The sequence below is a fragment of the Leuciscus leuciscus genome (assembly GCF_965113295.1).
Source record: "Leuciscus leuciscus genome assembly, chromosome: 24".
NCBI classification, from domain to species: Eukaryota; Metazoa; Chordata; class Actinopteri; order Cypriniformes; family Leuciscidae; genus Leuciscus; species Leuciscus leuciscus.
The window spans coordinates 16,349,936-16,362,564 of NC_138723.1; the positions used below are offsets into that span (position 1 = coordinate 16,349,936).

At 35.8% G+C, this 12,629-nt stretch overlaps 1 protein-coding gene across 2 annotated transcripts; it reads right to left on the bottom strand.

Moving 5' to 3' along the window:
- Nucleotides 1-325: 325 nt before the first annotated feature.
- On the bottom strand, nt 326-11,464 carry inpp5kb (inositol polyphosphate-5-phosphatase Kb). 2 transcript variants are annotated; one of them, XM_082157504.1, is made up of 14 exons: nt 11,371-11,464; nt 10,143-10,197; nt 7,582-7,686; nt 7,118-7,226; nt 6,475-6,591; nt 5,783-5,958; nt 5,583-5,694; nt 4,977-5,086; nt 4,804-4,830; nt 3,493-3,700; nt 3,175-3,312; nt 2,954-3,037; nt 1,718-1,819; nt 326-1,638 (listed from the first exon to the last, which is right to left on the bottom strand). In XM_082157504.1, the coding sequence occupies exons 2-14, from the start codon at nt 10,187-10,189 to the stop codon at nt 1,579-1,581; spliced, it is 1,395 nt and encodes a 464-aa protein (XP_082013630.1). In that variant the 5' UTR covers nt 10,190-10,197; nt 11,371-11,464; the 3' UTR covers nt 326-1,578. The 2 variants fall into 2 exon arrangements, with proteins under 2 accessions (XP_082013630.1, XP_082013631.1); XM_082157505.1 differs by lacking the exon at nt 4,804-4,830.
- Nucleotides 11,465-12,629: the final 1,165 nt, after the last annotated feature.

Below are 12,629 nucleotides of genomic sequence, written 5' to 3' on the forward strand. Positions count from 1 at the left end.
ATGAATCTTGGCTTCGTCATCTTGGAATATGGCCATGATGTGTCTTCCTACACGGTTGTTTAAGAAATGAAAAGCTACACACTCCATCAATTAAAATAATTGTTGCCAAACATATTTTTGAATGGGCAGTGTACTGTAGATTGAAAAGATTGTTTGTTCGGTTGTCACTCTAGAGATTCGATTTTGTTGGCTGACACAAAATAACGCTTCATGTCCCATTGATTAATGTGAGCTATGTAATTAAGACTCAAAAGAGTGTGCTAGACCTTAAAGGAATATTCCAGGTTAACAACAAGTTACCTCAAAATATTGAGACAGATATGCATTTACAGTGTTAGTCTATGAGGCAGACAGAAAATCAGACCTTCATATTTTAATGAAATTGCTTGCAATCCCAATAACATTGTTGTGTTCAACTGCTTGATTACAAAAACATAATATTTTTAACAAATCATAAAGGGTCAAATCAACTCGTTCCACTTTAATAAATATAGTCAGTTACACTAACTGAACTACGAGGACAGATTGTAATAGCCTATTTAAAGTAAAATATAGGTCAGGCATGTCACAAATGGAAAAATGTAGACAATAAGAAGTTATCTTGCTCACATAAACGACACGTACAGACAAATTTAGTACTAATACGAGTCATAAGAGGGACAGAGCTTAAACATAATGGCATTTTAACAGTCGGATGGTGAATTACTTTTTTGTTATATAGGTACTGAAAATCCACTAACATACAGGCACTGTAATTAAGGCACACACTGTAAGACACAATGAAACACTGTATAAAGAGCAGCACACTTCACCAATGTACAATAAAACCAATGTAAGGTACTGAAATCAATTTCAGGTATAATGGGCAAAATTAATGAAACATCATGCATTTAATGTATGATACAATGATCCAAAATTAATAACTGTATTTTGTAGAACTTAATTTACTGTAAAATAATAGGACTTTTTCACAATTTATCTGCTGATTTTGGCATTAAATATATGAAATTATGAGAGTTACACTCTTACTAGTTCTACAATCCTGTTAGTTTCAAATTTGCAAAAAGAAAGAAAGAAAAAATGTATAATAAATCATGCAAGGTTTGGGAAATGTCAAATGTGTCAATCTTTGCGTGGTCCAATTCTGTAGAAATCAAGAGCTTTCTAATGAGTTTGCAGGCATGGATTCCATGTCCGCCTCTGTAATTGACTTTATTGAGCTCTAGTGGCAGGTACAGGTACTATAAAGAACTCTCATTACTATAAGAGTACAATATGTGTGCATGTTTTCTAGAGCTTATATAACAGATTCAGCCATTTGAGGAGAGCCATGGGTAAACACAGACAAGAAAAGAGCAGTGTGTTCATTGACTAAACTGGTGTTAAAAATGTTTGTTTTGGGAAATTTTAAAGACTTCAGTTTTAAACCACACTCATATCAGACTGTTTCAGAATCAGCTCTACCTTTTAAAACCAAACTGAACAAAGTCTGTTCACACAAGGAGGAAGCATATAATCCAAAATCAGATCTCCTGCTGTAATTTTTACATATGCCCCACATGTTAGAAGATATTCCAGTTATTTCTCATGTCCGTTGATGTTCTCAGGAACCTTTACAGCTCGTTTAGACTCTAGAATCTGAAACCAGACACAAAGCAGGTGAGTAAAGAGGTATAGCATAACGTTAACACAGAGGTATGTGTTTGCGGAAACTCACCTGGAAAGTTGGACTAAAAGCAATGAGGGTTTGCATGTTGGTGCTGTAATAGCCCAGAACATAATCCCCTGCCAGCAGGGGGAGCTCATTTTTAATATGGACCTTAAACAGGAAGTGCAACACTCATGTTAGACCGATCATGCCGTTTTAAACAACGTTTTAACATTTTTAATTTTAAGTGTGACTGTAAAAGTAATAAAAATCCATTAGGAATTTGTAAGCAGTCATTATTTTATAACTTACAAACAGTCATCAGCTACACTTTCCAGGAATACTGTTCCATCATTAATGAAAAACTATACATGAACACATGAGTAACGCGCTATTAGCATTCTAGTAACTACTATTAACTAACAAGAAACTTGATTAATGAATTAGTAAGTAATAGCGCTAAGTTGAATGTGGTAGTTCACTATTAGCTAATAAGCAACTACTATGTTTTTCATACCTCCCAGAGAACTACTAAGAACTACTATATACAGGTTAATAATTAATGTGAATAATGCATTATGTATAATTCATTCTAAAGTGAAGGTCATGACTCATGTTTCCTTCAGAAGGAATCATTAATTATTTGGATCAGTATTCTAAAGTGAAAAACATGATAACTCTCTAGTAATGGCTGAAGTCAATGTAAGCTTTTGAGGGGTTTTTTGTAAGGTTTTGGATAGTAATGACTCAAGGATAACTGCATCCTTCTAAAGGAATTACTAATTATTTGGATCAGTATTCTAAAGTGAAAAGCATGATAACTCCCTTGTAATTACTGAAGTCAATGTAAGGTTTTGAAGTTTTTGTAAGGTTTTGGATGGTAATTCCTTCTGATGGGTTTGGTAACACTTTAAACTTCTAAAGCTTACAACGTCTTCAGTCAATATAAAGGAGTTATGCTTTTCATTTAAGAATACCGATCCAAATAACTAGTAATTCCTTCTGAAGGATTTGGTAATACTTGAGTCATTACTAGTGGGTTATTACTTCACTTTAAAATTAATGATACATTATACATTATTTTAATTATGAACCTGTATATTGTAGTTCTTTGTAGTTCTCTGGGAGGTATGAAACTTACGACATTCAACTGAGGGCTATTACTTACTAATTGATAATCAGAGTTTCTTGTTAGTTAATAGTAGTTACTAGAATGTTAATAGCGTGTTGCTCACTTGTTTCTGTAGTTATTCATTAATGACGGAAAAGTATTCCAAAGTTTTACCAGAACTTTGTCTGCCATACCGTCACAACTTCACCATTGGCAGCCACTTCATCATCTTTGACCCAGGCGAAGGTGGAGTAATCGGAGGCACTTTTGAAGCCAATCTGCATGCAAAGATATAAATCACCTCTAGTTAGTGACCCGCTTTGTGATACAGATCTCCTTTTTGTCTCTTTCTGTGTTTTTGTTCATCCATCAACCTATTTTTTTCTCTCTCTCTCTCTCTTTCTCTTCCTCTCACCTTGTACAGTCCGATCCAGTCCCAGGTTGAGGATTCAAAGTTTTCCAGGATGGTGTAGGTGAATATTGCATCTTCATCTGCACTCCAGTGTCCGTCCACTGTCAGTGTGACTAGAGGCGTCTCCACCTTTTTCCTCATCTGCATGATGAGATCAAAGAGAGATACATTATATTTTTGGACTAAATGTCATGTGCATTGAAAAGAAGATATTATTATTATTATTAATGATTACTATAAGCTTGTTTACTTCGATTTAATTCATAGTGAAGCCCAGTGTCATCTTATTGATTAAATATTCCGGAAATACATAATTCATACCTCCAGATTGAAGGTCCCAATGACGGGTTTGTGGTCACTGACCCCGTATGAGGCATCAGAGGTGTACATGTCCTGCATCACCTTAACAGGATACTCATCATCGTCAACTGATGATGTTGTCGAACTATTCTCATCCTCTGTCTCTACAGCTTTGGGTTTTATCCTCCACAAGATACGATCTGTCCAGGCAGGCTTCCGCTTTTTACCACTAATCATTTACCCATGCAAAAAAAAAAAAAAAAGAAAGAGAGAGAGAGAGAGAGGGAGGGAATGTAAATATACAACTATTATAATAAAAAAAAAACTAATATTAATGTAAATGCTGAGTGAGGTTGTAGTCTTGGAGAACTTAACTTTATTATAGTCTATTTTGATCAAAAATCCAGTATAAACGTAATATTGTGAAATATTATTCGAATTTAAAATACTTGTTTATATTTCAAAATGTATATTTTATATACATATACACTATTTTATTCCTGTGATGGCAAAGCTGAATTTTCACCAGCCATTACTCCAATCATAAGTGTCACACGATCCTTCAGAAATTATTCTAATATGCTGATTTTGTGCTCAAGAAACATGTATTATTATTGTCATTGTTGAAGCGGCTGGGATATAGTGTGTCCTTGCAGTGAGCTGCAGTTGTGTACATGCAGACATATGACTGATATGCTGTGATCTACTGTAATTCTACAATATGAAACATGCAAATGCGTCAAACACCAGCATATCAGAGTGAAACATGCGTTCTACACAGTGATTGAGGAGCCCATATGACAAGTACAAAAAACTGTTCTCCAAGACAGCTTTTAGAAGCCCAATGACACACTGACATGGATATGTGGTCATGTGTTAAATGAGATGAGTCTGTAGGAAGGGCTGGGTGGACACTGAACGGATGGAGTCGTTGGTGTATAAATGATTTCCTACATTTCACTTCTTTCACACCTTGACTAGTAATTTTGAAAAAAATTCAAAGGTTTGATATACAAACTACCTCTGCTTCCATTACAGACACAGCTAAACATAAATTCCCGAACATATTTCACTATCCATATTACAATTTAGCCAACAGATGAGAGCTTAAATGAGGGAAATATCTGTGCTAAATACCATAAAACACCAATCACAATACATTTGCATGAACATGAAATGCTTACTGAAACATGAGGGGAGAGTATATGAGGAATGAATGTTAAGTAAGAGAAGTGCAGTGTTTTACGGGATGTGATGTGAGAGGAATTCTGGGTAATAGGTTAAGGTAGACATAGCATGCAACAAACACAAATTTTGCTTATCAAATCTTACGTAAAGCCAAACCATGTCTTCGGTGCTCTGTGTGGAGAAAGAATGATAATGATTTTCTTCTAAGACAACACGTTAGACTCTCAGGAAATGGAGATCTGACACTGTTTCTACTTTCATGCATTGGAAATAGTGTGTTTGTATTATGTTAATGATGTGTAGTGTGTAAGTGATACCTTGTATCGTAAGTCTCAGAGAAACGGTCAAATTTGTATGTGGGTTTAAAGCGCAATGGTCCCTCTTCAAACTCCTGAAGGATAGGTTCTTTCTTCTTCATCATGGTCAACTAAGAGACAGAATAGAATAGAATAGGATAATACATGTTAAATTAACAGTTTCTAACACTTGTCTCTTGTTTTCAATACAATTCGACATTTGCAAGATGCTAAGCTAATGACGTGATACTTAGCACATATATTTATAACCAGCATTTCCCTTGACTTAGTCTGCCAAATTCAAAGCCGTGGGTTCTGTAATTGCCTTTTCTGTGCCTGTGATTCACACAGAATATGTTTTTGCGTCTAAAAACGTGAGGCAGAGCAGTGAAAACGCCAGACATGATGCTACGTAAATGCAACAGTCAAAAACTTCTGTGTAGTGTATGTTAACATAAAAAAAATGTAAATGAAATGCAAAACTGTTTAGGACAGCATTTAACATCTGGAGTGAGTCTATGGTGCCTAAAAATGCTGTCTATGTAGGCAGCTCACTGGGTTTGGGTATAGGACTTCAGAAAAGTGTGTATTTGCATGTATTTATCTTTGATTGTGTGTTTGCCTGACCTGATCTTTGTCCCACAGCAAGTTAAAACGGCCATTGTTGATCGAGGAACGGAGAAAGTGCATCCCATGGTCAGCGATACGGAAGTTCAGATCACCAAACCAGAAGACCACCCTGGGAGAAGAAACAACAGCATTATGAGAACCACGTTGTATTTTCGGATGCATCAACATGAGCAACTTTAATCCAAGTTAGCACTGACTTGTGGTCTAGCACATTCGGTGTGTTGTACATATCGAAATCTTGCGTGTCCAGTATATATTCAAACTCATCCATGCGTTGCAGGGCGTAGTTCATATGAGCCGCCAGATGACAGTTCAGAAAACACAGCATGTGACCGTAAAATGAGAAACGCACAGAAACACCACCCTTATTTCCCTGCAAGAATCAACAATACTATATTAGTCCAGCTATATATTATATCAGACTCCCTGTTCATACTTGCATATTCATATATTTAAAAGGATAGGTTTAGGTGATTTAAAACAATTTTTTTACACAGTATATATATTATATAATACTACCTTTCAACAGTTTTTAACATTGTTAATAATAAGAAAAATGTTACATGAGCAGCAAATCAGCATTTTAGAATGATTTTTAAGGATCATGTGACACTGAAGGCTTGATAAATTGTGCTGAAAATTCAGCTTTGCCATCACAGGAATAAATATATTTTAAATATATTAAAATATAAAACAGTAATTTGAAATTTGTAATAATATTTCACAGTATTTTTTTGATCAAATAAATGGTGAGCATCAGAGCTTCTTTCAGAAACACACAAAACATTTTTTTACCGACTTCATAGGAAAAAATCATAGGAATCAATAGGAAATCAGTGTATGACAGAAAGTGTCTGTGAAATGTCAGGATGTAAAGGCTGTACTGTACCCAGTATCCAAACAGGCCAGTGCGGGTGTATGTACTTTGGATGTCTCTGATGAAAGGCAGATGGGCCTGCTTTGCAAACAATATCAGCAGCAAACCCTGCATCCTCACTGAAGTCACCTGAGGACAGCAAAAAGTTAAAGCTCTTTTCATATGTCAGAGCTTCAGCGCACTTCTCAACACAAACGTCACACACGGCTTCGACCTCCACAAAACCGAGGAAACGTATTTAAGCTTAGAATGGAGAGAATGAAGTCCTTGATACATTGCAGAGAGAAAATAAGGAGATTGGTACTGCCTGGAAATTCCTGGGATGTTTTTTGGTGAAGTGGAATTCAGTTTTCAAAATCAGAGCTAATTAGTCATTGAAGGCAGAATGGGACGGGCTCACATCAAATCTGTGCTTACGTTACACATGCTAGCGTGAAACAATACCTCTAGTGTGTTCATGGCCTGCAGAGAACAATGGAGCTTAACAAGCTTAATGAGGAGACGGCTCATCCTGATTCTGTATTTCTGATATTGTAACAGTTGCAACTGCATATAAACATATGTAAGGACACTCAAACACTTCTCTGTCTTCCACACTCTCTAAACTGAGCTTGCAATGCTAAGACACACACACAGTTACTTATTTATGCTGTACCTTGATATATCCCATTGGTGCCAAAGTATCCATGAAGAGGAGGCTCCATGAATCCTCAACAATGAGATCAGAGACATACTGCACTGGAGTGGCTTTCACTTCCTGTAGACTGAAACACAAACACATCTGCTTATATTAAGTCACATCACTGTATATATGATGTGATAGATTACATATAAACTGTAATCTGTAATATATATTGTAAGTCGCTTTGGATAAATGCATTTGGAAAATTCAGCTCTGCCATCACAGGAATAAATTACATTTTAAAATAGAAAACAATTATTAAAACATCAAATATTTCACAATCTTTTTTAATCAAATAAATGCAGCCTTGGTGAGCATAAGAGACTTGCCAACCCACATTTTTGAATGGTAGTGTAAATATCAGTTAGTTAACATTTAAAATTGACAACCTTTTTTAAGTATATTGTGATCATGTGATTCACATGACAGTAACTCACCCAATCACATAGAGGTCAGTGGCCGGCTGAGAGTCGAGCTGCAGTAATGTCCTCACATCAGCTGGTGGCTCTGCTGTGCTAACATTCCACGTGACCATGTGCAGCCTGAACAATAGAAGAAGATAGAAACTGAAAACGGCTGTGTTTAAGTCCAATTTTTTATGCCCTTCCCTCGCTAACTTCCCTCGGTCTCCCCTTTTCAACGCAACATTCTATAGGCCTGTATGTAAGCTTGGCCTGTTGGAGAAAATATAACAAAAATTATACAAGTGAAAATGATCAAAATACAATAAACTATAACAATCAGCTTAAGGTTAGCCAGAATATGCGGTTAAATGTCAAAATAACTCCAATATCACACACTAGAGTTGTGTAGAGTTTAAGCGTGATCTGCTGTGACGTCACAATCGTGTTGCATTGTGGTCTATGGATCTGCCTGAAGTGTACGTATCTTGCTCCCTCAGTCAAAATCAAGGGATCGAGGTGCTTAGGGAAGCTTAGGTAAGTTTGCTAATGTATGTCTAAAAGTGAAATCAAACACAGCCTAGGAATGAACTAATGAATGAAATCAACTCTGAATTGCATATCTGAGAAAAACTTGTGGAAAAGGATCAAATATATAAGATAAACATTCAGAGAACTTGCTGGCAAACAACCTACAAATGACAAAATCCACCTTCTATCCCTCCAACAGAAGTCTATCTAAAACTTATTTTCAGATTTGAACCCAAGTCAGTGACTCAATACACCTGAACGACTCTCTGTTTGTGTATCGTCCACATAGGTGAAAGGCTTCGTCCAGCGTACGGGACACTTCCTCGTTTGCCTCATCATCTGAGCTGAGATCCTCCAAGCAAGTGAGCAACTGAGCGAGCCGCTGGCGAAGAATCAGCCGTGCTGAAGTAGACTGAGATGCCATGGAGGACATACTGTCAGAGCGCACACGTGGGAAGTCAAATGTGTCCGACATCTTTTTGCTATTCTTCCAATACAACTGATAATCTGAGGCCTGGTTATGCAAACCAAGAGTTCATCTGAAGTGAGTTGATTTATTCTTTGATTCTCTATCCTACTGGTTGTTTTTTCTTAGCTTTAGATGTCCAAGAAACTCCATATATCCAAGAGCTGGTTTAGGCTTAGCTGATGCAGAATCCACATTCTGTAGTTCCAATGCTTAAATCTATAATTTCCTCTCAGAAACAGTTCTCATTCTCAAATCATTCTCCTTTTCCCCCAGAAAGCCTCAGAAATCCTTCAGAAATCAAGTAGTTAGCGGTTGCAGTAAATGAAACCCTTTTTGCTAAATGTTCTCATTGCATCCTGTTGCCTGAATGAACGAGTGTGAGTGAAAGCATGCGTTTTGGAGAGTGTTTGGGATTAGGAACTGTAATCTGGAGCAGCGGAGAGCCACGTGAATGAGGCCAGGAATACGAAATGCAAAAATCACTAGCAGACCTGATCTCCAAATCACTGTGTGTATTGTTGCAAGTCTTGAGCGACGCAAGTGAATGTCGACAGATGCTAATCCGGTTTATTTAAGTATTGGCCTCAACGCTGTGAATATTTCTTGGACCCTACAAGAAAAAAACTAAGATAACAAATTTTCCCAAAGATATGGGGAAAGGGTTGAAAATGTGAGAACATAAAGACAAACTTTGGTATCAAACGTGTAGTTTTAAGTAAACTCTGGAGGAGTGAGATTTTACTTGGAGTTTAATTTGAACTCTATTGGAGTTGAATTAACCTTCTTGCCTATTAACAAATTCCCCTACAATGTGAGAGATTGCATTCCATATTATCTGATAAACACAGTTATCACACTGCTTTTAAAATGTGGTCATCTCTTTAGTTTAATGCCAAAAGCAAACTTTTTCTGACTCATAGTATTGGTGTTCATGTTGAAAAAGTATATTATAAATTAAATATTTATAAATTAATAGCAAATAAATATTGTACTAATAAAACATATTTTAAAAATAAAGTCTGTTCAGTATTCAGTTGCCAACATCTTTGCCCATTTGTGCTCATCTGAACACCTTATGTTTTTCCCTGCTTAAATCAGGGAATTTGTACAAAGCACCAAATTAGTACAAACCAACAAAATTCTCAAATGCAGGCTAACTATCTTTCCACCTTGTTGCTCTATAATGCAGTCACATGCAAATTCTTAGGGGCAAGGAAGCATTCAGCAGAGAGAGAGAGAGAGAGAGAGAGAGAGAGAGAGAGAGAGAGAGAGAGAGAGAGAGAGAGAGAGAGAGAGAGAGAGAGAGAGAGAGAGAGAGAGAGAGAGAGAGAGAGAGAGAGAGCAGGCACATAAGGACAAAGCAACTGGTCTTGTGACAAATTGTGAAACATTTGAACGAAACACAAACATTCATAATTTGGTTCCATGCAAGAAGAAACAAATAGTAATGATGGACATTAAATCTACATTTACCAAACTTTACACTTTGAACTCCTTTCACTTCCTGTCCGTCTCTCTGCCTCATTTCTTTCATCTCATTCTTGTTTATTCTGAAGTGAAGAGAGGGGTTCATTTCATTGATCAAGGACGGTGTTACCTGAAAGCCTGATGTCCACCTTTGGATCCAATATTTTGTGCGTTCATAATCAGATCTGTGCACAAAAAAAAAAAAAAACATATAAACACGCATGCATAATTCAAACATTAATCTAATCTAAAAGAGTTAATCCTGTTTTATTCAAGCTGAAAAGCTTTTTAAAATGATGAAATTAAAATCTGGAGGTTAACTGATTGGATGCTCATATTCCCCATTAAAAACAAATGCAGTTCATATTATACACATTTTCTATGATGACTATGTTTTTATAAATAAAATAAAAATAACGCATTTTGTTATTTGTGTGGGTTCCTAAAGTAAAAAAAAATCTTTTAAAAAGGCTGAAGAACTTGAGAAAATAATTTTCTTTTGTTGCGTCCAAGCATAACGGCTTTTCAAAGAAACAAAAATATGTTGATTATATATGTGTGATATGAAAACCAATTATAAAGCGATAAATAATTACATTTATAACGGAAAGCGCTGTAATTACTGTTGCTATGGTTACCTCAAGCTAAAATGAGTTGCATTCGCGATTCATTTGCTAGCACTGATCTATATAATGTAATTTTATATAGATCAGTGTGGCCTTACTAAGACTAACTAGGTGTAGACTGATATACTTTTATGATCACTGAAATGTTGTTTGATAGCGCTGGAAATATTTTAAGGACATAAGCTAACGTTACTTTTGTTTGACTCGCGTTTTTGCTTTGCCTAGCTTTCTTAGTTTGACTGGGCTACTGTAGGTGTCATTTGAATGTCATGAAAGGCGCATCAATAAAATGATTTTATTATTATTATGATTAGCATTCTTAATAATAATAGAATGGTTATTGTAATGGCATAAAGGTCGTTTTTCAACAACAACAACAAAACATGTTAAGCGTAACACATTCTTACAGACTAATTTAATTTCTCCCTTTTGTTTATTTGGTCCCTTTTATCTAACGTTATTCTTTGTAACAACGAATTTTGCTGTTTGTCATAGCCTACAGCTTGTCACTATGAAAAAGTGGGATATAGGATTCAAACAGCCCTCGAATAAACTTCAAATTTGGGATATTTATTAAAATATTACGACAACTAGCTAAACTAAGCTCCTCTAAAGTAACGTTATACCGTCACGAAATCAAAATTAATCAAAGTCCTTACTAAGTAACTCTAAAGAATAAGCCAAAGAAAATCAAAGGCATCCTCGCGCACAGAAAAACAACAACAAAAATACCTTTCAGCCTCGGTCTTGTCAGATTCTGCGGGTGTCTTGAATGATCTACTCCGTGCTTAACAGGTGCTATGGGATACAGTGTGAGAGTTTGGGGTTTGTGTTTACACCCCTTGGCTTCCTCACTAACTCACAGAAACCTCTTAAAGCCACAGTACTTATTGTTTCATCATATAAAAAGCCTAAAAGGTTTAGCTAAGTTATGAAAGACTCGACTGTGTCTAAACTGTGCGTTATATATCGCAATCCTTTTGATTAGGTGAAAACAGAGGGTTCTCTGTTGACTATAGCCTACAACATAAATGTAAAATCTTTGCCCTTTCTATTATCTGCATGAACAGTTAGTCTAATATTATGAGTTATTGTTATACATCACAGAGGCCTTTAAAAGAGTTACAGCGATTTTAACATAAACCATTTATAATTAATGAACTTGCTTTTAGACTCTATACCATGATGGTTTATACAGACACAATGATTTAAGGAAGGGATGAGTTTTATACTCTCTCTTTGTCTGTAAATAAAGAATTATCTTGACTATAAAGATTTATTTGTTATAAACATGACAGCCGTTGAGTCAGCTTTCAAAGCTGACTTATAGAGACCAGAGATTGCTTTCTTTGATGATCTCAAAGCTGAACTAATCGATTTACCTCATTGTATCAAGTACTATTAATCAGTTCATAAACAATTAAACATGTCATATAACTGTAACTGTGAAAATGCAATACAAATATCGGTAGGCCTATATAGAGTATTTCACTACATCATAAACAATTAAACGTCACATATAACTACTGTGAAAATGCAATCCAAGTGTCTGAATCAAACACATTCCTATTTCTGAAGGCCTCATAAGCAGGGGTTAGTTTAATCTGGCTTCATCTGTTTAAATCCTGATTAGGCTGAATGAAGTTTCACTGAATGAAGGGAGGGTTTTCAGTGACCCCCATCCTTGTTTATGTATGTTTGTCCTGAGTGGGGTCATTGAATGGGTTAGGTTACATAACTAGACATGTTTACTATGGAAATTATGAAGAAATAGTTTTGTTTTGCATGAGGACAATAAATGAAGGGAGAAAGATAGGAAAATGTTGCAAGCCAGACTCAAACTCATGTCACCTGTATGAGCAACCACAGCTCAGAACGTCCACTAACCACTAGGGTAACAGCTGAAATATATATATATATATATATATATATATATATATATATATATATATATATATATATATATATATGAAAAACATGTAAACCAGTGA

Excerpts from the sequence above, each read along its gene's own strand:
- inpp5kb (XM_082157504.1), bottom strand. The coding sequence starts at position 10,189 with ATGAACGCACAAAATATTGGATCCAAAGGTGGACATCAGGCTTTCAG. Across the intron at positions 5,959-6,474 it reads CTGGCCTGTTTGGATACTGG|GGAAATAAGGGTGGTGTTTC; the intron begins GTACAGTACAGC and ends TGATTCTTGCAG. Across the intron at positions 3,313-3,492 it reads TTGGGACCTTCAATCTGGAG|ATGAGGAAAAAGGTGGAGAC; the intron begins GTATGAATTATG and ends CTCATCATGCAG.